The 27,653-nt window shown below is 41.3% G+C and overlaps 1 protein-coding gene across 5 annotated transcripts in view; it reads left to right on the forward strand.

Annotated features, from left to right (window-relative positions):
* The window catches only part of LOC144772899 (arylsulfatase D-like), a 417,503-nt gene that overhangs the window by 109,309 nt on the left and 280,541 nt on the right, over nucleotides 1-27,653 (forward strand). For all 5 annotated transcript variants that reach the window (XM_078657579.1, XM_078657576.1, XM_078657575.1 and 2 more), the window contains 2 exons: nucleotides 11,656-11,737; nucleotides 24,804-24,944. In XM_078657579.1, coding sequence (XP_078513705.1) covers nucleotides 11,715-11,737; nucleotides 24,804-24,944 — 164 coding nt within the window. In that variant the 5' untranslated portion in view covers nucleotides 11,656-11,714. The remainder of the gene's footprint in view (nucleotides 1-11,655; nucleotides 11,738-24,803; nucleotides 24,945-27,653) is intronic.

Raw genomic sequence — 27,653 nt, forward strand, 5'->3', positions numbered from 1 at the left:
AACACTATTCTGTCATAAGTATTCCTCACTCTCTGGGTATGCAGCACATGCACCCTGTTTGGTATTTTATCACTCTTAACAGCAGTATTAGTGATGAGGCCTTCCCACCTTGGTTCCAGACAAGACTTGCAATCATACCTTTTGACCAAAACCAAGCCTCCAGGGTTGAGGTCATCACACTGTTCTCCATGCAGAGTTAAAGTGACAGCTTCAGCCTGGTGAGAGACAGAACATACCACATCAGCCAATATGTTGCAGTAGTCGAGTATCATGTCATCTGTGATATTCAAAAGTGCATTTGCAGGCACAGCAAGCAGCCTCATTTCATGCCCCATTAAGATCTCATGAGGGGATAACCCAGTCTTCCTGTCAGGAATATTTTGGCGACTCATCACCACCAAAGGTAAAGCATCTGGCCATTTGATTGATGTAGAAGCACAAACCTTTGCCAACTAGGACTTATTAGTTCGGTTGAGCTGTTCTACTATTCCAGAAGCTTAAGTTCGATAACTAAAGTATAATCTCTGCTCAATCTGTAATGCTGCACAAATCATTCTCAGGACCTCATTAATAAAATGTTTCCCATGAGCTGACTCCAGAGAAACCGGCAATCCCTCAACAACAGTTTTGCTACTGTGATACTGTCATTTCTCCATGTTGTGTAGTCTTCTACCCATTGAGAGAAAATGTACACTACAACCAGGATGAATCTTAACCTGTTAAAGAAAGGCATCTCGATAAAGACCATTTGTATTCTGTTAAGGGAACCACCTGATCTTCCTATGTGGCTTAGTGTTACTGGTGCCCTTTTCCTTACGCTCATCTGTGGACATTTCACATAACAATGGCACAATTGTTCTGCAAGCATCCTAAATCTAGGATTAAACCAATTTTGTTTGAATATTTTCACCATCGTACCTCTTCCTAAATGTGTTGAACAATAGAAGTACTGTGTCATTGAAAACAACAAACTGTCTGTCAATACTTGTCTCGCATCTGCAGACACCCAAATGCCATTTGCATTTTTCTCACGCCCTGCTCTGATCCAACCTTGTTGTTCTACTTCTGAGACATCTTTGAGCAATCTTTTAAGTTCTTCCCATGTTTCACCATGCTTACAACAATATTAAGAAAACAATGCCCTCTTCAAATTCATTTGAGTAAGCCCTGTTAAATATGCAAGCCACAAGTGCACAATACTGTGCAACTTTGTGCGCAAATCTGTTTCCAATTGTGACATATCCATTGCCACTCTTATGGACTGCACATTTAACAACCACAATTTCTGCTGGTTTCTGCAGTGCCACAAGCAAGTTTCTTACACGTTTCCAATTTCTAATTGGGCTGCCAGACGAGGTCATAAAACCTCTTTGTGACTATAACTATCTAAATTCATGCACCAGACCAAAGCCATATTGGCCATCTATTAATATAGTCACTCTCAATTTGGCTGTGAAATTGCAAGCTCGCATAAGGGAAATTAATTCTGCAACTTGTGCTGATGTCATACCTCAAAACAGGAAGCGTCTACAACTTTGTGAATTGTACAGACTGCTCAAGCTGCTCTCAGCATACTGTCATTGATTCTCAGACATGAGCTATCAACAAACTTTACATAATCAGGCTCAATCAAAGGTTCTTTTAGGTCTGGCCTTAACTTGGTGCATACATCCGTGACATCTAGACAATCATGATCAACTTCCTCTCCATTGCAATCTTCATTTTCAGGCAGTAGTGTGAATGGATTTAGAATCTGGCAGTGCTTCACAGATATGTTATCCACTGCAAAACTCTGCTGTTCGTACTTAGCAAGCTTTCTATTAGTCATGTACTGGGATTTTGTTCTGGTTAGCAAAATCTCAACAGAGTGAGGGGTCATAACAGTTAAAGGGTATCCCATCACTATATTCGCACTATATTATCACTCCTCTCAATGTTATCTTCAATGGTTGCTACTGATTTAAGACAGATAAACAATTCTGCAGCTGTGGGGTCAGGGGCAGTTGAAAAATAAGACCACAGGTCTTTTTGCATCTCTAGCCATCTGAGTAAGCACTGAAAGAGCACATTTCTCCCTCCCACTGCAAAACAGTGTAAATATCTTGCTGTAATCAAACATATTTAGTGCCAGGGCACAGCAGAAACTTTCTCTGAACTCATTGTCCCATAGAAGTGGATCAGGCACTTCTTTGTGTGTCACCCTCAGTAAAGGTTTAGATAATAGGGAAGTGTGTAGTATCCATTGTCTACAGTAGCCAACCATTCCCAAAAACATTCTGACTTCTCTCTGTGTATGGGGTGGGTTCATCTGTAAGATGCTCTCGACTTTCTCAGGGGACACTTTCCTTGCTCCTTTCTCAATGATATGTCCAAAATATTGGACCTCTTTGTGAAAGTGTTGTAGCTTGCTTGAAAACATTATACATGCATTCTAAGTCAGGTTATTTAAATGTGTAATTGTCCTGTTTGCAAGCTTATTTTGTATCTGATGCCACAAGCAGGTCATCAATGTATTGCACGAGAACTGAACTGGAGGGTATCTGCCGAGGTTAAAGATTATTTTTAAAGATCTGGCTAAAAATAAAAGTGCTCTCTGTATACCCCTGTGGAACTCAGCACAATGCCAAAACTCTCTCTCTGAACACGAATGGGAACACATTTGGATGTCCTCATGCAATGGAACAGAAAAGAAAGCCTGACACAACAGTAAACTATACTACGGGGCATGGAATTTGGAAAAGTATGGTAGCTGGATTCGGTACAACGAGGCAACTTGGAACAACAATGCCGTTAATCTTTTGAAAGGCCTTTACATCCTATATTTATCATTGGGCTTCTGTAAACCCATGAACAGAGAGTTGCAAGGGATCCTAACAATTTCTCTTAAAATCCCTTTTCTCAGCATGTCTTTGATTAGTGGTGTTATTCCTACAATTGTTTCTTGGCTCAACTTGTATGGGGTGGTCTACATTACATAACATTTGGTTTTACTGTAACTTGAGCCGGTTCTACACCTCCAAACAGTCCAACATCCTTTCCTCTAAAATTCCACACTTCTGAATTTACTGTCTCTTTTAAATCTTGTGGCAATTCTTCAATTGTTCTCACTGGGTGGAATCCTACATTTGTTTCTTGTTGAGCCTCATCATGTGTTTGAAACTCAATACCATCCGGTGTACAGTAAATAGTACAATTCAGCTTGCAATACAACTCTCCCTAACAGGTGTACAGGACTAAAATTACAGAGAGCAAACGTATGATTTTTTTCAATTGAACCAATAAATACAGGGACTTTTTCTGAAACTGGTTTGTTATTCTGTTTGCTTTAAACTCCTACAACTTGGATTTTCTTTCCTGAGAATGGTAGGTCTGGGACTTCCGGTGTTCTAACAGTAGATCCAGTGGCACCAGTGTCAAATAGAAATGACACTTGGTGGGCATTAAGTTCTCTTTTTACAAATGGTCCACTGTGGTCCACCCGCAAGACTATACCAAGCATGCAATATTCCTCCCCCTCAAGCACTGTCATTGGGAATTGTCAGATCCAAAACTGTCATTGACTAACATTGGAAACTGTTGAAATGGGTTTTGATTTTGAAATGGATTCAGATTGGCTTTGATCATCTGGTTAATATTACATCTAGGGTTTCCCATATTTTGTAGGACCATTTGGGCTTGCGGGACCTGCATCATTGGAATTTGTTTCTGAATTGGCACTTGCACCTGATGGACCAGTACATTCTGCATCTGCATTTGATTACCTCCCTGCATTTGGACAATTCTGGTTACTCTTTCTGGATTAAGTCTACACTCTCTCTCTTCCAATGCCCAATTATATTACAAAGGTGATAAGGGGTCATTTCTTCAGAGTTGCAAAATCTACACCAGAATATAGATAACGGAACACCTCTATCTCTACCCTATAAAACACCAAATCCCCTTTGAACATTTTGAGTCTGCATTCCAACACCTTGCATTTCATCTTGATTTCCTGCAAACAGCTGATTCTGGAAAACCTTTCTGAGCAAAGGTAATCTGGGCCAAAACGAATTTTCCTCTTAAGCTCTTGCAGCCTTATTTCTTGTTCATCACTGTAGTGCTTTACATAGCTCAAAATCTCATCCAACGATTTTGTCTGCCAGAAAATCCCACTTGTGCGTACTTATCTCTGGTCTTAACCCAATAACAAATTGAGACATGAAAAACCCCATATCACATGATTTGGGATATTCCCTTCTACTGTGTTGTTGAAACACCTGAAGCAACTGCTCATCGTACTTATGCACTGATTCTTTTGGTTCTTGTAAGGTTCTTTTAATCTTCACCCAGTCAATATCCTTCCATTAGTGCAAGCACCTCGTGTCGACTCTGCACATGGCCATTAAACAGCAACTTTACATTCAGCCCACAAATCATTCTGCACCACAATGTCTAAAGAATATGTTAAAATGAATCCAAAGCACTTTTGAACACTGAATCCATCTGTCAACTTGTGTGTACCACTGTACAGGTTTATCCCTTAATTTTGGAAAAGTATTCATAAATGCTGTAAGATCTCCCCTGCTTTATAGTGCATGAACATATGCTCTCCTTGTATTTCTCTCAATGGATAAGCTGAAGCTTCTCCTTCATCTAGACGACCTGTTGGTGATTTAGTATTTGTTTTATCTGCCTCTGACTGTTTCTTTTTCTTTGCTGATTTGCTGTCTACTTTATCGAATTCACCCCACTTTCATACGCATTTTACTAATTCAGTAATGTGAAATTCGTTTACTGAAGAACGCTTTTGTCTCAATGGATTAATCATCCAAAGCCACCCTGAAAAGTTTCTGGAATGGAACACTTTTTGAAATATCAACTTCATATTTTCTGGCTAATTCGGTCAATTGATCATGAGTAACTGCTACACGTCTGGTAATTTCTTTACACAAATATATATCAACTCCTTTCTTTGGTACTAGTTCGCATGCTGAAGGTACACACATCCCCATATATTTTATTCTAATTCCATTTTTAATCTCTGGACATTTAATAGTTTCTCCTCTCTGTCTGCTTTGTAGTGGGACTCTAATTCTATATCTTTTTATTCTTGCCATTTCTTCAAACCATGGGGGAAAATCCCATTCTCAAATAGCGTAGTCTCACCCTGTTTTATTGGTGTCATGAAGGCAATCCTCCTACCTTTTCACAATGAGTAAACTGTGTGTGGTGGTAGTCAAGAAACATTCCGTGAATTTTGTAATATCAAGATAAACCCTGTCCTTGGTGCTACTCCAACAGTTCATTGAGCTATTGTATTTGGAACAACTATAATCATAGCAGACTGTGCTGTCATAACCTATGTAACAGGTGCAGGTACAGTTACAGCTGAAGCAGTAACACCTGGAGGCATCACTGTAGGAACATTCTCAATTTGTGTACGCACAACATTTGATATAAAAAGTTGTAAAATAGGCTGTGTCATCTGTAATGCTCTTTCAATCAGAAATGTATTCGAGTTAAACGAGGGCTGCAGCCACAATTACATTAGATGTTGAAGTACCCTTGGTAGTTGCTACAAGGACCACATAAGGTGGTAGACGCCCTGTCAACAATGCATCTCAGAATCTGATTTCTTGGCAGCTCCCTCATCATCATTTCTCCGTGTCTTATTCCTTTTTGGCTTCTCAGGCCTGTCAGTAGTACAGACTGGATACAGCCTAGTCTCTTCGAATATAGCTTTCCTCCATCTCTATTATTGCTCACCCCATTGAGCATCTGCTTAAATAGGCACTGGTCCTCTAGTTTTATTCTGCTAATTCTCTTTCTCTTTATCATGTGCTGTTTTCTTCCAAATGTTTAATGCTTTGTATTGTGTGTTTCTAGGTAGTGGCTCCTTCACATATACCTTTTCTCTCAACTTTTCAATTATTCTTAGTTCAAATGTACCATATTTTGGACAGCCCAAAGCACATTAATTTTTAGTGATCTTGCACCATTGATGGAGCCACAAACATGTATTCAGCCCCATATTTATTGTCATATAATTTACAGGTGTACCTTTGGGAGGTGCCTTTTCACCTTCCTGTGTGGGAATTGTCACATCCAGGGCCGGACTGGCCATAGCGGGCACCAGGCTTTTCCCCGGTAGGCCACTAGGGTGGGAGCCAGTTTTGGGCCCCATGGGGGGCCGTTTTTGTCACCGGGGGTCAGCAATATCGGCCCCCGGTAACAAAATCGGCCGAAACCGGCCTTCGCAAAGTGCTCGGCTGCACTCCCCCTCACCCCAGGGGTGGGCAGCTGAGCAGTTTGCCAGTGCCAGTTTCTGTTCCCAGTCGGCCCTGGTCACATCTTCCCTCTCAATACTCTTAAAACCTTTAGAACATTTAATGATTTCAGATTATTTACCAATACCCAAACAACATAATTCAACTTCGCAAATGTTTTGATTCTATTCCTTAAATTTTCTCCATTCTCATCAAAGTTTTTATACTTGTGGACTCGCTAACCGATCTCTATGTTGCACTTACACAACAATTAACCCATAACAGCACGGCACTCTGTGCCATCATCAACCAATCACAATGCAACTGTACAGCAAGCAACCTAATGCAGTGAAGAAAACTAAGGCATAGGATCTTACTCCTGGCAGCGCCTCATCCTCTTTAAAAATGTCTCTTGCCCACAACATTTCTACAACTTTAAGTGAACATAAGTAAACAATCTTTGTCTGCTCCACTAAAGAAAACCAAAAGTAATTAAACAATTGGAATGTTAAGGTTTACACACCTTCTGACTTTTTCACACAAAAAAATTCATACACACAATTAAATCTCAACCAGGAAGAAATCACCCTAATCAATGTAGCCTCACCTTTTTGTGCAATTTGGACTGTCAACATCAGTCAATATTAGTACATTCAAAACAGTTCATTATAATTTCTTTCTCAATTGTGTAGTCAACACTGCCAGTACCTCACAACGTACACCATAAATGTCTAGCAGGTAAGTAAAACCATAAAGTGCATTGTACACTTATCTTAATATCTTGGGATCTTAGGCTATATCGAGCCTGATAACCTCTTCAACTTCTTCTCAATAAGCACTTAAACATCAATAATTCATCCAACTGCAACACACAATAAAATCAAAAACAATTATAACTTCAACGCATAACCATTTTAATACTCACACCTTCAGTACACCAACTGCTTTCGAAACTGTACCTTGTCATTCTTCAGATTCTGGGGTTTGGACTATGGCCTATGGGATTCGGGCATTATTCTAGCTACCAAATGTGGTAAGCCAAAAACAGGGATTAAATCAATCAATCAGAAGTTTGTATAGCATGGCTACTCACTTATGAGGGTATCAAGGTGCTGAGGGGGAGGGAGATGCTGATCCATCTGGGTATGGAGGTTCAGTCGAAGAGACTGGTCTTGAGATCCTTCCTGAATTGGGTCAGCGACTGTCATTGCCTGAGGTGGAGGGGCAGTGTGTTCCAGGACTTGGTGGCAAGGTAGGAGAAGAATCTTTCTCTGGATTAGAAGTAATGCTTTGCCAGCATCAGGTCTGACCCCTGCCTCTCACTTCCAATGCAATGGATATTTGCCATTTTTTTTAGAGAAGAAGAGTATTCAAGCAATGCATCAAATAATAATCACAATAGCAATTCTAATTCTCAGTCAATTAAAAAGTTGGTATATATTTAAAGGGTTTTATTAATCAAATATTTTAGTAGATCATCTTTATTGCAAATCACAAGTTAAATACAGATTAATCTCAATAGTCAATATATGACAGCAAAATAAATATATTGGTAATTCTAATTGTGTAATAAATGCATTAAAGCGTGTTCCGTAAGGGAATGAATCCCCATTCTAAGAATTGGGGGGACATTGGAGTTAGTCAGAACCTGTAAAGAGTTGCAGTCCAAGACAGTGAGAAAAGCATGAACCTTTAGCATTTAAATCAACTCAAAAAAGATCAAAAATATCAAAGCACAGAACTTCCCATAAATAGATGTTCAGAAAACGCAGTAGACTCTCAAAGCAATGTGACATAAGGTCTGGGTCTAGGTAAAATGGAAAAAAGTGTGGGCAAAAAGAAGTGGAAAAAGGGTTTGCCCCTACTCTAGGAACATGCACAATTATTGACTACATATTTTACGAGGCCTCTGCAACATCTTGCTCTCCTCATCTCTGTCAGCAAATCATTGTCCAATGCTCCCCTGGGAACAGGATCACGCATCGTCTTCTCATATGAATACAATAATCGCCAGACAGCAATGTTACGTTTGCAACTAAATTGTATCAACTATCTGCTCATGTGGTGTTCGCCTCATTCAGGCGTACTTTCCCACATATGTTCGAAGTCTTTAACTATCTAATACACATTTTCTGAACAGTAAACTATATAGTAGTCAAAATACCTGTATTAATGAAAAAGAAAACGTTTTTACAGGACTACAATTAAGAGGGATAAACAAACAGGTTAGAAAGTAAAATTCACATTTTAAACTCTGCATTTCAATGAATGAACTTGTTATTACCCCATTAAATGACAAATATTTATCATGCATAAACCGAAGCCTTTGTATAGGTATAAATACTCTGCGAAAACTACTTGAAACTATAAAGCAACTTATTAATTATTTAAAAAAACAGGTTCATGAAGTGGTCATCAATATACTTTTTATGCATATTTGGCATTTTCTATTGAAGCTTGTTTTTCAAGCAACATTGCTTTAGTCAATTTGAAGCCTAATAGGAGTAATCTGACCAGTTTACGGTTTTATGAATTCTGACTACATTATTTTCTATCGAAGCTTGCACATTACTTTTGCACATTTAATTAAAACCAGTGTTATTTCCTTGTTAATTTTAAAATGTATTTTACAGAACTGGCAATGGTCAGCTTGGTATTCTCTTCTTATGGGATCCTCCAGTATATGTTCTCTGCACTGCACTGTGTGGAGAAGTGTGGCTCAAATGGTTAGAGCGGCAGACCCTGATGCAGAGCTCTGGCCCGGGACCATGGTTCAATACCCGCCTCGGCGGGTCTTGGGCTCAATTTCCTCGGACCTGATAATTCTCACCTCGGTGCCTATTCTAATCATGGGTCCCACTCTGCGACTCTGGGCAATAGCTTGCTTAATCTCCACAATGGCCCCAAAAGCGCTGGGATGCCTGGTTTCACCCTGGGGGTGCCCAGGAGTGGACACTCACAGGGAAAACCAGGTAGGGTTCCTAAGCGGTATACAGACAGCGCTGGGACACTACCTCAGGGCCCCAAAAGCGCTGGGATGCCTGGTTTCACCCTGGGGGTGCCCAGGAGTGGACACTCACAGGGAAAACCAGGTAGGGTTCCTAAGCGGTATACAGACAGCGCTGGGACACTACCTCAGGGAAGTAGCTGTGCGCTCTATAAATACCGGTACATTTACACTGTAATTGCCCTGTTTCTAACTTCCCTGAAGAGCATCTCGCTTACTGCAGCAAGGTGACAGCCACTGTTTTACCATTTCAGATCAATAGTAACGCATTCTTTAGAGTCGAGTAGGTGCCCAGTTTATGAGTTTGCTTTCCTGGTATTTATTTGTATACCAGGCTTCACCAACTAGTAGATCTCGAGCTGGTGCCACGTCTCCAGCTACCTGTAAGGAGCTCTCCTATGTGCAACCCATCTGACTAAATTGATAGCTTTTGTTTGGATGAAATAATATGTATACAAAATTTGAGAATGCGTTTTTAAGACAAAAGTGTGTGTACTTCCAAAACTCATAAGATGCTGTTTGGTGAAAAATAGCAATATTTCCAAATATATTTAAAGGTGAACATTTGAGTGACAAATGATGTGGCAACGGGGAGACTTATAACTAATACATTGGTGTCAGGGGCTTTGCAGATATGGCTGTATGTATTGCCCAAGTAACGGCATCACAAATTGACAACACCTTTTTTATTTACATTTCTGCTGACAACCCTGCCTGACACACTGATGTGATCACTGCTAGTGATCTTGCATATTGTGGCCACTAATGGCATCTTATCTTATCTGAATTGGTCAGTATTGCAACACCAATATTATTAGTTCAGGATTGTTTTCCTCGAACTTAAGCAGCTCTTAATAATAAAAAGGTTGAAGACCCCTGGTGTGCACTATTCCTATTATATGTTTTACTTTAAGTGGTGGTATACTATCTTCCTCTTTCATTGCTTGTATTCACCAACCATCTCATTGCTGTTTTGGTTGTCATTCTGTTGCCCAGTAGTTCATTTGCCTGAGTTGTTAGCTTTATTCACAAAATTGACTGAAAAACTGGATTCGTCAAAGGGGTACAACATTTCTCCAAGCTTTGGCTAATTTGATGTTTTCTGATTAATGGCACTCTAATGGTGATGGTGTGCTTGAATGGGTATAAAACATTTGTAAGGGTGAATTCATTTTTTCTAATGAAAATCAAATTTTGTAATTTGGCTTTATACTATAGATAATAACTTGTGGCTTGCAGAAAAGTTGCTCTTGCAGTGGGCGCTTAGCAGGGCTACCTTCTTCCCCTTTTGTTGTTTGATCTTCCATTAAAACCAAAATGTGCTTCTATGTGAAGAAATGTAAATATAACTGGTTTTAAATATAAGGGTACTGACACCTCATTCAATATATGATTGTATACAGATAATATGCTTCTGGTTATTCTCATGCTGATGTGTTATACGGTCTGCTATTGAACCTCGTAGAAACATGCTGTAAATTGACTACTTATAAACTGTTACTTAACAATACTGACGGATCCATTTTCTACTAGCTCTTGTTTAAAGAGACATGTGGATCACTGGGGCATTATATGGATGTAAGTTTTCATAGAGTAAGTGGGGTTCAAGATCATGACTAATTTGACACCACTGCCAGAAGAAACTTTAAAGAAATGTTAATTGGACATTGTCACAGATATTGCTCTGATGCTATGAGTTAGGGAGAAAAATGAATTTTCTAAAAATGTATGCATTGTCGAGGATGTGGTACATATTTGTGTATCTACCTTTCTGGATTGGCGAGAACGAGTTTAATCAATTTACAGATGTTGTCATGAACCCCTGTAGGAATCCCGGAAGATCGCCAAGTTATAATGATAGATTTTTAAAGTCCATCCTAAAATCGGGGGATTCAATTTCACAGATGTAGATATCTAACAAGGTATTTACTTTTGCAACTTTCTCGATAGCCCTATGCGAGCAGGCACTTTGCAATAGCATGTATAGACTGACCCTTGCTAATTGTATTTGCAATCAAATTTGTCCAGTAGTGAGTCAACTTCCAAAATGTGGTTTATCTGATTCTTTGTCCCTGCTTGGTCCTGAAGGGTATGTTTCATATAGAGACAAAATGGGTTTCTAGTATAAAATATATTTGAATCCATGCCTGACCATTTGCTTTACATAAATACCTTTCTGTATGCAAATGCAACTTACAATGGAGGAAAGGCAAGAAGAGGTGAGTGGACAAAGTTTTGACCTATTTAACACTTTAATAGGTACTATATAAAGACTATGTAACAAGAGTGTGTTGGAGATATGGGTGCATACATGGCTACTTCCTTAACAATACCCTACACTTGATTAAACCATTTTTCGCACAATACATACCTTGCATAACATACATTCTCTTTGTTTTCTAGTTTTTTGGCCAAGTAAGCAGCAACACTAAGGAACCCTGATATATATAGAGAGAGATACCATGACATTCATGATAAATGAATGGTAAGTAATATAGTAGAACAAACACAATTCAGACTTGCACACAAATCGCAATGGGCCATGCTGAGCGAAATGTATGTTTGGATTTCACTGCAGAGTTCAAAATGAAAGCAAGCATGTTGAATGTTTGCAGTTGAGCAAGAAACAGATTCTACTGCAACAGTCTAGGTTCCTGAAAGCCTGCTACCAACAAGAAATCTGAGACATAAGCGTGCAGTGCTTAATCAAGCAACGTACCTCTACATTCATTGCTCCGCCTAAACATACAGCGTACATAAACAGCCTTGCAATGCACTTATATATCCCTGTGGGTGCCTTGGTCTTGATACAATAACAAGCATCAATGTGAAGATGGGGACTTATATTTAAAAGTAATGAACAAAACAACTTACACATAATTGTTTCCTTGGCAGTAGTCCAGCAGAGCCTAACCGATGGTTAGGACAGTCCCTGCAGCAGCTGCTGTCCAGTGGGTACTGCTGAATACTCTGCAAGCCCGCACTACCAAAGCAGTTTTATCATAATGCCACATCACCACACTAAAGTAGATTCTTTTGTCAGAAAAAGACGTTTTTACATGCAGCTCATCTATTTTGTGTAGCATACAAACCCCCCTGTTATCCCTGTCTGCATAACATGTGGTTACTCAGTATGGATCAGGGCTTTGAGATTGACTAGGTCAAGGACTCCTGAGTGTTTGCATAGGATCAGAAGACATTGTTCATTAATGTCGGTGTCCAGGAAGGCATTGTCAACCCCCTGCTGACCTTCTTTGTCCTGTAGTCTTGTCTGAAGCCAGATGTGTGGCCCTGGCAGAGATTGTCATTACTGAACCAGTTTTAGAGATGAATGAAGACTGATTTCAATTACTGCTCTGATGAATGAAATATGAGTGATGTGGCTGTAACTGGTAAGATCTTCTAGGACCAAAATGGGATTCTTCAACGGGGAAGAGTTTGCATATCTTGATGTCACCTGCGAAATTTACTAAGTTGAGAAAGGCGTTAAGAATGTTTAAAAAGCATGTCAGGGCAAGTCCATTGAGGTTTTTCGTGATAGAGGAGGGTAGAATGTGGTCTTTATAGGTGGCAGCCTTGAGGGAATTGAAGATTGCATTGATATTGGTTGATGAGATGTAAGGCTGTCTTTTTGATGATAATTTATGGGGGGATAGTTGAAAGGGTGGATTTCTGTATAGTGTTGTAATTGTGGGCTCTGTTTTTCATTTTCATGGTGAAGAACTGATTGATGACATTGCACCTGTTGAGGGAGTATGAGACTAGAAGATCAAGCACTGTATCAATTAATAGTTCTCTCTCATTGAAGAGGTGATTTGGTGCTAATGTAGGTGTATTGCTGTTGCTCTTATAGGAGGTGGTTTTAGCTGAGTTGATGAGGAACCGGAGTGCGGATCGGATATTGTTTAGTAGAATAATAATATCTCAGGTTTTGGTCTACCGACATTTTGATTCTTGTCTACATAAGATGTGTTTCTTTTGAGTCCTCTGTAGTATCAAGGTGGTGTTGAGCAGTCATGTTTTCAATTATGTATAGCTGTCCCAATGCATTTTCAGCACAGCATTGTTTATGTTAGATAATGTACAATTCGAAAAATTGCTGTTTTGTTGTTGCAGGGTGGACTAAAGCCTAATTGATAATTAATCAATTCATGGTAGATATCTGTCTGGGTCATCGGGCCTTTATTGCCATTAACTGACAATCAGAGGATGACTCCTTTTTAGTGTGTCCATGTGAATGTAGAATATATGTTAATCCTGGGCAATGTTGAAAAGTGATATGAGTCCTTCTCTAAGAGAGAATTTAAGATACTTGAGAGCAGGATATCATGGGGCAGAGGATTTGGTGAGTACATAGAAGTGGAAGGGGTTGCTAAATGGGAGAACATTGAACATTTTTAAGACCATCTCCCTGTGTGTTTTGACCGATCAAAAAAGTTAGATAATATTACATGCTCAACACCACTTGTCAAAATCTGGGTCAATCAACAGACTCCTCCCTCACATGCATGCAAGCTGAATATTTTGATATTTGCGTACTCCTTTAAAAATAACCATTGCCACTTTCTTTTATTTCATAAAAAAGAAACACTGTGAGTTGATACCACAGAAGGGTGTAAGTCTATGGACTTTGTTCAACCAATCACTTTTAAACAGTGTGAATGTTCACAATGGGCTCGTGACACAAGAAAGAGGGCCAAAAAATATGGATGACAATGTAAGGTAGATATGATAGAGGTAGAAAGTATCACGGTCTTACAATACAAGAGAGTGATGGTGTATATGCACCTCATGGTGAAAATAGCAGCAAGTGACTTTGATGAACATCACAGATATCTCATAGAAGCAATATGTGTTATTGGAATTTAGTCGACATTCAATATATTGTGTGTATGCAACCATAGGGCTGTGAGTGATCAGCCAACACTGACGTCCACTTACAAGTTAACATATCGATGGGCTCTGGTGATACAATTATGATGCAAGAGAAACGTTTCAGCTGAGCAGTGTTGGAAATATCATGAGATTACTGACACCATTAACATGGTTCTTTGAGAAGCTCAAAGCAGAAGTCTGATGAACATCATGTTGTCCTGAGTCAAGGACCTTTTAGATGTCAAATACTGTGTCTTCATCATATATCCTATCCTATATTCATAAATGCTGTAGACTGTAAAACACATGATAGGATAAAATAAGAACTATTCATAACTCAAGTCAATTATATAGTCCGTGGTGTGTTACAACTAGGGGGGGGGCAGCGGAATTTGCGTAGTAGCGCTACACAAAGCTCTGCAAAATGGTAAAAAATCTCCTTGAGCACGCAAAAGTTCAGCGAACATGCGGAATTGCTTGTTTTGCATATTTGCGATGCTTTTTTCCTGTACACGAACGCCGTTTGCGTACTCGGGGAGAAATATTTTGCAAACACGCAGTTTGAAAGTGCGAACAAGCAAACAATTCTGCGAAGCTGCGGATCGCGGAATTTTAGGCAATTCTGTATTTTCCGCACAACGCGAAATTACCCAAATTCCACAAATTCCGCAAGCGGGATGGAATTTACCACCCAGGCCTAGTTACAACATCACAGGGAGGCACTATTTCACTTATAGCAGGACCTGCTTTGAAATAGTTTAGCTTCATTCATAGATGAGGTGCTCTAGGTGAAATCCGGCTGTTTGTTGAGAGGGAGCATTTTGACTAAAGCGCCTACAGCAACTGGACTTAGTACTTCAATGAGGTTAGATGTTGTGTGCTAATAAAGACCCAGGTCTTTGGTTGAACATACTATTTCTTTCACAACTAGAAGTCATTGGGTAATATAGTTGTGTTACTCATTGCTTCCCCAAGCATGGTAAGAGGTTTCCAGCTGATTGGCTCCAGCATCACTGCAAGAGAACAGCACTGCTTCTACCTCTCATTAGAGGAAAATATCTCCCTTTTTCTTTTAATCTCTACTTCACTTTTAAGAAGAAAACTTTAGCAAAATACCTCCAATCTGACAACAATTATTGATACCCTAAACAATCCCAGCCAAACTTTTTTTATAGATACATTTCGCTCATTGAATGCTTCATTCATCAAGCCTCTCTGCCACCATTTCGAGATCTTCCTTTGGCGGCATTAAATAAGCCAAATAAAAAATTCTAAAATGTGCCTCTCACAAGCTAGTAGTTTAATTGTTCTGCTTCCTTTTCTTGGTGTACTCAGCTGCCGGCTTTGCATCTCCAGAAACATGTAATAGCTGTACCATTCTCTTATCCAAAGTAAATAGAGAGCAAGTACAGTATTAGAAAGGTAATGTGAGAAATTGGGTTGTTGGTTAACTGGGGTGTGAGTTCAGTTCAAGCAACATATGCAATGCTTTGTAGAATGAACCACGAAAAGTCACTAAATTAACCTGTGCGGAACTCTAGGTAGGGTGCTACAAAAAGCAGTCAGGCTAAACTTAGAGCGGGGATCTACAACAAGTCGATCGTGAGCTACCAGTTGCTCACTGCCTTCCCCTCAGTTGATCACACATAATTAATTATATGTCAGCTGGCTTGAAATTATGAAGCTGCCTTTTGCTACGGCAGCACTACGAAACATTGTGCTCACCTTCTTTGGCTCTTTCTCTTTCTTTTCTATCTAGCCCTCTTATCCATGTTGCTTGCTTTCTCTTCTTCCTCATTCTATCTCTTTCTTCCTATGTCTTTCATTAAGTCTTTCCTTCTCCCTCGCCTTGCTATTTTTTCTTACCTTCCTTTCTTTTTCTTTCTTGCTGTTTTTTTCTCTACTTTTTCCTTTCTTCTCCTTTCTTCCACTAAATTTTTTATTTATTTATTTGTTCTTTATTTATGTATGTTTCTATTTTCTTATTTCTTTTCCTTTTTCCTTTTTTCTTGCTCATTTCCTATTTCTGTACATTCTTAATTTTCTTTTCATTCTCGCCTTTCATTCACTCCATTTCATATTTATCTTTTTGAACTTTTCTTTGGCATTCTTTCTTTTTCCTTCTTCGTTCATGTGTCTATTTCTTTCTACCTTAACCTTTAATTCCTTTTTTCTTTCTATTTTAATTTTCATTTTTCTTCCTTCCTTTCTACTGCTGCTTTCTTTTTCTTTCTTCCTTTCTTTTTCTTTTCAGTTATTTTTCCAGTCTTCATTTCTTTCTTCGTTCATTTCTATTTATTTATTTTGTATCTGATCCTCTCTTTCTTTTTTTTTGTTTAGGCACTTGTCTCCCCTTCTTCCTTTCTGTGCGTGTTCCTTCTTTTTTTCTTTCTATCTTCTTCATTGTTGATTTTCTTTCTTTTCACTCATTCCTTTATTTAGGTGTGACTAGCTTGTATTTATTGCACAAAGAACAATTGACTGCCCTTCTTCCTTTCTGTGCGCGTTCCTTCTTTTTTCTTTCTATCTTCTTCATTGTTGATTTTCTTTCTTTTCACTCATTCCTTTATTTAGGTGTGACTAGCTTGTATTTATTGCACAAAGAACAATTGACGAACAGAATGCTGATCAATGTCTAACAGTCATCCCAGTACGGAGATCTGGGCCTAAAGCAATTGTTTATTGGCTACCATCCCATTCCAGGTTGGACTCAGCCATATGCAAATCAGTCTTGACCTTGCTCCCCATTAGAACAGTCGAGCCTGAACTGCCGGACCAGTTCCTACCCGTTTCCGGAGACCAGTTTCGGGGTATCAACCCTCATCAGTTTAGGCTGGACTGTTCCCATGAGAAGCAGGGTAATCACTGACTTGTATATGGCTGGGTCAAAACTGGGGTGGCATGGTGGGCATAAAAAGTGATGAATTGAGATGCTGCTTGAGTGATTGCCAGTGGCTGGGATTAATTCAAGCATTCCATCCATCCCCTTGTTGTTTCCTATTTTATTTATTGACACCACAGGTTACCCTTTTTTAATACGGCTACTATACCAGTGCTGTGTCCTCACTAGTGCACAAATGGGGCAACTTGAGTTGCCATGCTTAAGTTGTGTACCCTTTCAGAATCATGATGTTGGGCAGTAGCTCAGGAAAGTTTTCTATGATCAGAAGTAGATCTTGCCATAGAAAAGGTTGGAGACCCTTGGCTTAGAGTCAAGTATTTATGAAGCATGCAAACAGAACTAAAGTAAAAACACAAGAAAAATCACAAGCCAATTTAGAAAAATAGAGTAAATATTTATCAATTATTTGACAACTAAACGACATAGATCTGATCAGTAGAATCTGACTTATGCATTTTTAAATATTATAGTGAAAATAGCGCCAAAAAGCACAAGGTGCTAACTATGGATATCTAGTCGTGCTGGACTGGGTCAAAGACACAAGTTCAGGCTGACCGTGATGAAGCACAGGTCAGCTACATTCACCAGAGTATGCTCAAAAGTTTGATTTCAGCTCGCTGAGCCACACCAAGGGTCAAGGACCTGGGGGACACCACTTGGGGGTCAGGAACTCACTTCAACTGGTGTTGGGGGCAGGTGCAGGATGTTGAGAGCATTTTCAGTCCCTGAGGCTCCGATCAGGAGGCCAGCAGGTCAGCCTTTGACATCACTCTGGTGTCCTGGGGTCAAGGGTGCTGTTGCAGGGCCAATTCTCCTTCTCCAGGCAACAGTGCAGCACGCAGCAGATCAGCACAGCAGGGCAGCAAATATTTCATAGCAGCCGTACAGCAGAGTGGCAGTCCTTTCAGCAGCACTGCAGTCCTTCTTCCTGGCAGAGCATCCACAGTCCAGAAGTGTACTGAAGTGTGTGTCTATATTTTTGTACCCTGGTGCCCTTCTCCTGGAAGTCAGAAGAAGCTTCTGGAAAGGCTCTTTGAAGAGCATGGAATTTCCTGACTCCCCTGGCATGGTTCCAAGCTGGCTGCAGTAATAATCCAGGGACATTAGGCCCTTTGTGTGAAGGCAGAGCAAAGGCATTTAGTTGCAAATGGGGCTATGCTCAGCTCCGCCTCCTCCTCCTGCCATCAGATGGCCCATTGAGATACACCTAATCTCTCTATTATGTGACTCTCTAGGAGAAATCCACAAAGTCTAACTGTCACCTACACCCAGTCATATGACCCAAGACAGGCTTCAGGCACAAAAGGAGTAATGGCTAGAAAATACCAACTTTCTAAAAGTGGCATTTGAAAATTGTAATGAAAAATCTGAGTTTACCATTGAAGGGATGTTATCATTCCAATTTCATAGATACCAAACATGACATAGCCACCTGCTCCCTGTGAGAAATTGTGTTATTGGTTCAGTGAGGTGTGAGCCTTGGTCAAGCAGCAACCACAATTCTTGTCAGGGTAAGGCACAAGCAAACCCAAAATTAACCTGTGCTGAATCGCCTGGTAGCTTGGCACAGAGCAGTCAGAATTATCTGAGAGGCAATGTGCAAATTATTTGTGACACACTGGGGGTCTATATCAGAGCCTGTTGGACTCCCAAGGGAAACGCGCACTCCTACAAAAGTCGGTAAGCGTTACTAAAGCTAAGTACCATTAGCTCACTCATAAAATACCAAATAAACAACCTAAGTACTGGGATTCACTGTAATTGTTGAGTAGACCCATACAGAGAAATACTGGATTCCCATCAACGTCAAATGTAGATCATATATTCTCATTTGGTCATCCAAACAGGGATGGTGTGTCTCATGATCATCGAGACTAATCCATAACCCATACTCGTCTGGGTCACATCTCCAATTGCCGTGAAGACCATGAGTGTAATGATCGTGATCAAATCAGGTGCAGTGCAAAAATAATAAAGTGTAGTGAGTTTTAAAAAAGGATAGAAGATCAATACAACCAACTTTAATATACCTTGATCTCTCCCTTACTAAAAACAAGAACAGTGCAAAGAATGCAGTCTAACCATATAACTGCATATATCGGGCCAACATGTTTCAGCCTATAGGGAACCAAATCCCGCGGCTTTCTTCAGGGCCACAGTCCTTAACGTTTGCTACTGCATATCAAAAAGTCAAAAATAAATAAACCACTCAAAGGATACATGTGTGTCATCTGTATTTCACAATCCTCTGTAACAACCAGTATCGTTTGTATCTGTTCAAAAAGGAATCAGAAATACACAATGAGTTCCAGAAAAAGGATGTCTTATGGTCAGAATCCCTAATAGGTGACCGTAATACTTAACTAACTTATACTAACCTGTGTTGTACAGGGAGTGTACCTCACCTCTCCTGGAACCTTGCTCAGGATAAAAAGAGGCCCCGCTCTGTGGAAGGTAAAGGAGGGGATGAAAGAGAAGCAATGGGCTAGAGTAACCTCCTCTTCTACTGACTACCTTAACTGGTTCCCTCCCCGTATTTACACCTCCTAGAGCGTTTATTACATCTTAAACAAAAGAAAGAAACAGGTCCCGTTCCCATGGAACAGTCCCAGGCTCCTCTCTCGGTACGTTCAATATTAGAGCCATGAACCTAACTCTGCTCATGAGCTCACACTGGGAAAAGGAAATGGGTTGGTGGTGGAGGGTAGTGGGGATGTTTGGGGGAAAAGAGAAGGAGCGGGGACCCCATCCACAATAAAACATTGGGGTCACCCCAAACTACCTACTCGTTTCACCCTTCACTACAGCCTCCAATCTTCGATATAGACTACAGATAGCCCGCCACTGGTAGCCCGCCACTAACCTGTCCGTCGTTGCCTCGTAGCCGAAAAATGAGCTCAGGGGGAGGCACCGAGGACAACACTGTGGCCGTATATGAAGGGAGGGGCAAAAAGAGGAAGAGCCCCCTTTTTTTTCTTTTTTCGTGTGTTTGCTCGTGCAATAGTAACAAACCGCTGTGTATTACATACCCCCGCAACAAACAGGCGCTGTCTGAAAGGCGCAGAAACATCCTATTTACATCCGAGAGTAGCAAGATTCATTATTGCCGATTTCTGGTGAGACACGGCAAATCACATATCGCGAGAGTATGCTCCGGGACTACAGAAATATGTCATCGGGCGTGCCCCTGTAGTTCCAGTGCTAACTTGAAGCAAATTAGGCATTTTCAACCAGGCTGCACCGATCGAACGGTTAAAACCATATGAGCAAGTGGCGCCGCAATGTTAGTGGTATTATACAAGAAAACCGTCTCGTTTTGCAAAATAAGCAAAATAAGCAAAATAAGCAAAAGGGGAACGAAATCACCTATATTCACGCCCAATTCGGAAACTCATATGGACGGAAAGAATATTCTCACGAAATTGCACCCAAACAGAGCATATCAAATGCAAAGCATATCAACTACAAAGTGACATCATTGCCAGCATTTTGGTAGTTCATTTCTACTATCAACTTCACAAAACTTTATTGGCAGACGCATCATACTATAACCAGTCAGCGGAACGAATCCCTAAGACTGTCCCATGTCCTGGAGTAAAGGAATATGTAGAATTAAGAAACTGCCAACATTGTGCTCAGTTGTCATATCGTCACATTGTTATATAGTGACGTCTGTGCAGTCCGCCACTAGTAACACAAAGCCTATTCCCCAGAGAAAGATCTATTCATAGGGGAAGGATATATAATGTACAAATGGTAACATTCAACCATTAATAAAATGGTTTGTCTTACAGTCCTTATATACGAGACTTATAACCCTAGAATACCTTGAGAAATCAATGGAGAAATCAGTTCAAGGCCACCCACGGGATCTCGTCATTAAGTCCTCTAGTGTCAGTTGCCAGTTTGTAGACCCATTTTTGTTCTTCAAGGAAAAGAAACCTAGAAATGTCAGCTACATGTGACGTGATGTATGGTTTCTCTAGGACTGTCCATGTGAACTCTGTCTCTTGGTGGTTGCGCTCCACAAAGTGTTTGGATAGTTTTGACACCGTTTTTTTGCACCTAAATACACTCTTGTGCTCAAGGATTCTCGTGCATATCTTCCTGGTGGTCATCCCAACATATTTCATATTGCACGAACATGTGAGCTGGTAAATCAGATTGGCCTCTTTTATCCTGAGCAAGGTTCCAGGAGAGGTGAGGTACACTCCCTGTACAACACAGGTTAGTATAAGTTAGTTAAGTATTACGATCACCATTTAGGGATTCTGACCATAAGACATCCTTTTTCTGGGACTCATTGTGTATTTCTGATTCCTTTTCAAACAGATACAAACAATACTGGTTGTCACAGAGGATTGTGAAATACAGATGACACACATGTATCCTTTGAGTGGTTTATTTATTTTTGACTTTTTGATATGCAGTAGCAAACGTTAAGGACTGTGGCCCTGAAGAAAGCCGCGGGATTTGGTTCCCTATAGGCTGAAACATGTTGGCCCGGTATATGCAGTTATATGGTTAGACTGCATTCTTTGCACTGTTCTTGTTTTTAGTAAGGGAGAGATCAAGGTATATTAAAGTTGGTTGTATTGATCGTCTATCCTTTTTTAAAACTCACTAAACTTTATTATTTTTGCACTGCACCTGATTCCATCACGATCATTACACTCATGGTCTTCACGGCAATTGGAGATGTGACCCAGATGAGTATGGGTTATGGACTAGTCTTGATGATCATGAGACACACCATCCCTGTTTGGATGACCAAATGAGAATATATGATCTACATTTGACGTTGATGGGAATCCAGTATTTCTCTGTATGGGTCTACTCAACAATTACAGTGAATCCCAGTACTTAGGTTGTTTATTTGGTATTTTATGATTGAGCTAATGGTACTTAGCTTTCGTAACGCTTACTGACTTTTGTAGGAGTGCGTCTTTCCCTTGGGAGTCCAACAGGCTCTGATATAGACCCCCAGTGTGTTTCTGGTTTTTGATTCATTGAGCAGGGGACTTCACCCTGGGCAGGTCTTTAAATATTTTCCCTTAGACCCTTTCTTCTCCTTTAGTTATTAAGCAAATTATTTGTGAAACATTTCAAACTGTAGAATAGTGAAATCACCACAAGAAAGGATCCCAAACCAAATACGAAAATAGAGCTTAATTTAATAAATAAAACAAGACCAAAATGACAAAACTCTAATCAGTAGAACTTGAGTTATTCATTTTTAAAGATTAAAGTGTAAGACAGTGCCTAAAAGTGCAAAGCGCCGATTGCCGCCCTCTGGTTGCGCTGGACTGGGTCAAAGTCAGACGTTCAGGCCAACTGTGATGGGGAGCAGATCGCTTACAGTCCCTAGATTAGTCCAGCTGGAGTTAACGTTCTCAACGTCCATGCCAAGATTCTCTTTCGTGTTGGAGGTGGCCAAGAGGAGCAGAGAGAGCTCACAGGAGGTTGCCAGTGTGGCATTAGGAGCAGGCCAGGCATCGCGGGTAGGCAATGCTGAAGGTTCACGTTGGCCGTCCCTGCGAGTGGTCGATGCTGCAGTGTGAAGAATCAGGCTGGTGGCGCTTCATGGTGAGTCTCCGTGCATGCTGCACAGCCTCTGTGCAGATGGGCCCATTTCTGAGGAGCTCAAAAGCTAGCTTTTAAGCTTGCTGAGCAACACCTAAAGTCCAGGACCTGAGGGGCACTACTTGGTGGTCAGGAACACACTGCTGTTGGTTCCAGGGGCTAGTTTAGGATGTTGGAGAGCCTTTTATGTTCCTGAGGTTCAGATCGTGAGGCCAGTAGACTAGTTTATGGGGTTAATCCAGTGCCCTGTGTTCAAGATGAAGTTGCATGTCCAGTTTTTCTACCCCAGGCAAGAGGGCAGCAGGCCACAGGTCAGCACAGCAGGGCAGCAGTTGCTCACAGCAACAGTACAGCAGAGTAGCAGTCCTTTCAGCAGCACAACAGTCCTTATTTCTGGCAGAGTATCCACAGTTCAGAAGTGTACTGAAGAGTGAATCTGAAGGTCAACATTTTATACTTGGTGCCCTTCCTCTGGAAGGTGGGAGAAGCATCTGGAAAGGTTCTGTGAAGAGCATAGAATTTCCCCACCCCCCTACCCTAGCTCCAAGCTGGCTGCGGTGACAATGTAGGGTTGTTAGGCCCTTTGGGCAAAGGCAGAGCACAGGCTATTCAGTCGCAAGCGGGATTTAGCGCCGGGAAACCTCCGGGTAGCTGTGCGCTCAATAAATGCAATTATAATAATAATAATAATAATAATTGTGCTTAGCTACGCCCCCTCCATCATGCCATTAAATGCCTCATTAAGGCACATCTAATACCTCTGTTGTTGCTTGGGAGGAAGTCACAAAGACTAACTGTCAACCATCCCCAGTCATGTGATCCAAGAAAGACTGCAGGCACAAAAGGGCTAAGGGCAGGAAAAAGTCAACTTTCTAAAAGTGCTATTTTCAAAATTGTAATGAAAAATCTGACTTTATCTTTAGAGAAGGTTTATCATTACAATTTATTAGATACCAAACATGAGCTATCCACCTACTCCCAATTAGGAACTGCAGATTATTCAATGTAAAAAGGAATCTCCAATGTTATCCTTTTTGCAGGGGTAGGGCTCATAATGGTGAAAAGCAGATTTTGGAATTTTTCCCTACAAGGACACATAAAATGTAAATGTACATGTCCAACTTTTGTATTACATAGTACCCTGCCCTGTGGGCTACCTAGGGCCTACTTTAGGGGTGATTTATATGTAATAGAAGTGGAGCTTAAGGCTTGATAAGGGGTTTTAAATGCCAAGTCGACATGGGTGTTTAAAATTGCATTGAGGCTGCAGTGGCAGACCTTTGACATGTTTTATGGTGCTACTCAAGTGGGTGGCACATTACTTGCTGCAGGACCACTGGTCACATTTATTTTACAGGCCCTAGGTGTATGGTACACCACTCTACAAGGGACTTGCAAGTAAATTAAATATGCCAATTGGGTCTAAGCCAATCTAACATGTTTTAAGGATAGAGGGCAAGCACTTTACCAGTGGTTAGCAGCGGTAAAGCGCAGAGTGTCCTAAGGCCAACAAAAACGAATTCATCAACAAATGAAGGAAAAAGGCAACATGTTTGGGGGTGGCCCTACAGAAAGGGCCAAGTCCAACGGTAACCCTCGGAACCTTACCTAAAACGTTATGAATGCTTTGTTATGCTCTCCTGTCAGTGGCATTCTCTGTCATGCCACTGCAAGGGCATTCTTGAACTATCTCCAGTAAAGACAAAGCGCCTTATTTAGAGTTGGATGGTTGAAAAATACCTGTCAAAATTAGCAGCTATCCCGCTCACTGTATTAATTGTGCATTGTAGTCAATAGCACACTAAATATGGCATTTAGAACATAAACCTCTGATTGTGGATATCCTGTTCAAGCAAACTCTAAATAAGTCCCTCAGTCAGGGGCTCCCAGTTAAATGTTCTCTTCAAGGCATGTTAGAACTTCTGGGTGTGATGGCTCAGTGGACTAATGCATCAACACTAGGGTTTTGTGTTTGAACAAACGGTTAAAGACTACAGCCATGGCAGGTCTTTCATCCTCCCTTGGTTGATAAAATTATCACCAATGAGATGGGTAACAATACTGTTATTAGCACTAACATGCCCCTCAGAGAGCATGTGCTTTACAAATTAACATAACTTTAAAGGCAAACGCGCTGCAAGGAGGGGGTTCTAAAAATTCTTGCCTTCACTTATTGTCTTGTCTCCTGTAGGCTTCCCCATCTTGTGTTTGTGCTGCTGATGTTCACAAGTGAATCAACTGAAACACAAAACAACAGGCCCAATATATTGCTGCTTATGGCAGATGACCTTGGGATTGGTGACGTGGGCTGCTATGGCAATGATACAATAAGGTAAACCATTTTATGAGTGACTAAATGTAAACAAAGAATTATTTACAAGTCATGTTTTAAACGTGATGTCTATCCTTTAGTGCATTACATATATGTACAATGTAGTCTATTGTCAATGGAGTCTCTGATAGGGATTTTTATTAATCTTTACAACAAACTTCTATATGTAATTTCACACATTATTACTACGTGTAAAAATATTGTATTTGTTATGTTTTGCCTCTCTGTGCAATTATATATTCTAAACCTCAGTCCCTTTGACATTCACATGTGTAATATATCTATCTATAGAGTTACTAACCCATGCATTCAGTAGGACACATTTAATCGCTCACTTATACAGTCAGTCACGCACCTACTAAGTCCTCCATCCAGACACTTATACACCCACTCATTCTTCAATGCACCTTGGCATATATATATATATATATATAAACGTTTTTTTTAAACACGGACCCTGGAGTGCGAGTCTTCCGTGTTTCCTGTGATTACATCGTGCGGGGAACCCTTTCTGACATATATATATATATTCCAGCTCCGAAGTACCCAACGTACAAAGGAGCACCCGGACCTCAGCTGCACACAAGGAGCCTTGAATGGTAAGCACGCCTCCAGCACAACAATATCCTTTGACTGTTCAAACTGCCCTGGATGCCTGACGCGTTTCGAAGTGTCCCCACTTCTCTTCAGAGGCTTTGGCAGTTATGAAGGAGCGCTTGAGACACCACACCCCTTCTTGCTTAGATGCACGCCCTGGATGGGACTTATGGGACTTGTAGTGCCTCACATCGCGCTAATGTTCAGTTGGTAACTATTTCAAGCCCACAGATGGGCCTCGCTGTGTGGAATTCGTGCAGAATCCATACGCTGCTGTCCCATGTTCTCGGCCCGTAGTCAAGACCGCATGGCCCCCGGTTCTTTCAGGGTGGTGCTCCTTTCGCGGCATGGGTCGCCGCGTAAATATTCCAGCTCCGAAGTACCCAACGTACAAAGGAGCACCCGGACCTCAGCTGCACACAAGGAGCCTTGAATGGTAAGCACGCCTCCAGCACAACAATATCCTTTGACTGTTCAAACTGCCCTGGATGCCTGACGCGTTTCGAAGTGTCCCCACTTCTCTTCAGAGGCTTTGGCAGTTATGAAGGAGCGCTTGAGACACCACACCCCTTCTTGCTTAGATGCACGCCCTGGATGGGACTTATGGGACTTGTAGTGCCTCACATCGCGCTAATGTTCAGTTGGTAACTATTTCAAGCCCACAGATGGGCCTCGCTGTTTGGAATTTGTGCAGAATCCATACGCTGCTGTCCCATATTCTCGGCCCGTAGTCAAGACCGCATGGCCCCCGGTTCTTTCAGGGTGGTGCTCCTTTCGCGGCATGGGTCGCCACGTAAATATTCCAGCTCCGAAGTACCCAACGTACAAAGGAGCACCCGGACCTCAGCTGCACACAAGGAGCCTTGAATGGTAAGCACGCCTCCAGCACAACAATATCCTTTGACTGTTCAAACTGCCCTGGATGCCTGAGGCGTTTCGAAGTGTCCCCACTTAGCTTCAGAGGCTTTGGCAGTTATGAAGGAGCGCTTGAGACACCACACCCCTTCTTGCTTAGATGCACGCCCTGGATGGGACTTATGGGACTTGTAGTGCCTCACATCGCGCTAATGTTCAGTTGGTAACTATTTCAAGCCCACAGATGGGCCTCGCTGTGTGGAATTCGTGCAGAATCCATACGCTGCTGTCCCATGTTCTCGGCCCGTAGTTAAGACTGCATGGCCCCCGGTTCTTTCAGGGTGGTGCTCCTTTCGCGGCATGGGTCGCCGCGTAAATATTCCAGCTCCGAAGTACCCAACGTACAAAGGAGCACCCGGACCTCAGCTGCACACAAGGAGCCTTGAATGGTAAGCACGCCTCCAGCACAACAATATCCTTTGACTGTTCAAACTGCCCTGGATGCCTGACGCGTTTCGAAGTGTCCCCACTTCTCTTCAGAGGCTTTGGCAGTTATGAAGGAGCGCTTGAGACACCACACCCCTTCTTGCTTAGATGCACGCCCTGGATGGGACTTATGGGACTTGTAGTGCCTCACATCGCGCTAATGTTCAGTTGGTAACTATTTCAAGCCCACAGATGGGCCTCGCTGTGTGGAATTCGTGCAGAATCCATACGCTGCTGTCCCATGTTCTCGGCCCGTAGTCAAGACCGCATGGCCCCCGGTTCTTTCAGGGTGGTGCTCCTTTCGCGGCATGGGTCGCCGCGTAAATATTCCAGCTCCGAAGTACCCAACGTACAAAGGAGCACCCGGACCTCAGCTGCACACAAGGAGCCTTGAATGGTAAGCACGCCTCCAGCACAACAATATCCTTTGACTGTTCAAACTGCCCTGGATGGATATATATATATATATATATTCACTGAAAAAACCATAGGTTATAGACCATATATAGTTAGGAATTAGCATTTACAAAACCTTAAAAATTCACTGAAAAAAACATAGGTTATAGACCATATATAGTTAGGGAATAGCATTTAAAAAACCTTATTTTACTCACACAAAACCATTGAAATTCCATATATAGTTAGTTGTACTAACTATATATCACGCACCCGCAATCCACTGCTGATGATGTCACATATTACATCATTCATGACATGGTCAGTGACATCACTGATGACATCACTGATGACATCTCAAATGACATCACTGAT

Source organism: Lissotriton helveticus, chromosome 8 (genome assembly GCF_964261635.1).
Source record: "Lissotriton helveticus chromosome 8, aLisHel1.1, whole genome shotgun sequence".
Taxonomy (NCBI): Eukaryota; Metazoa; Chordata; class Amphibia; order Caudata; family Salamandridae; genus Lissotriton; species Lissotriton helveticus.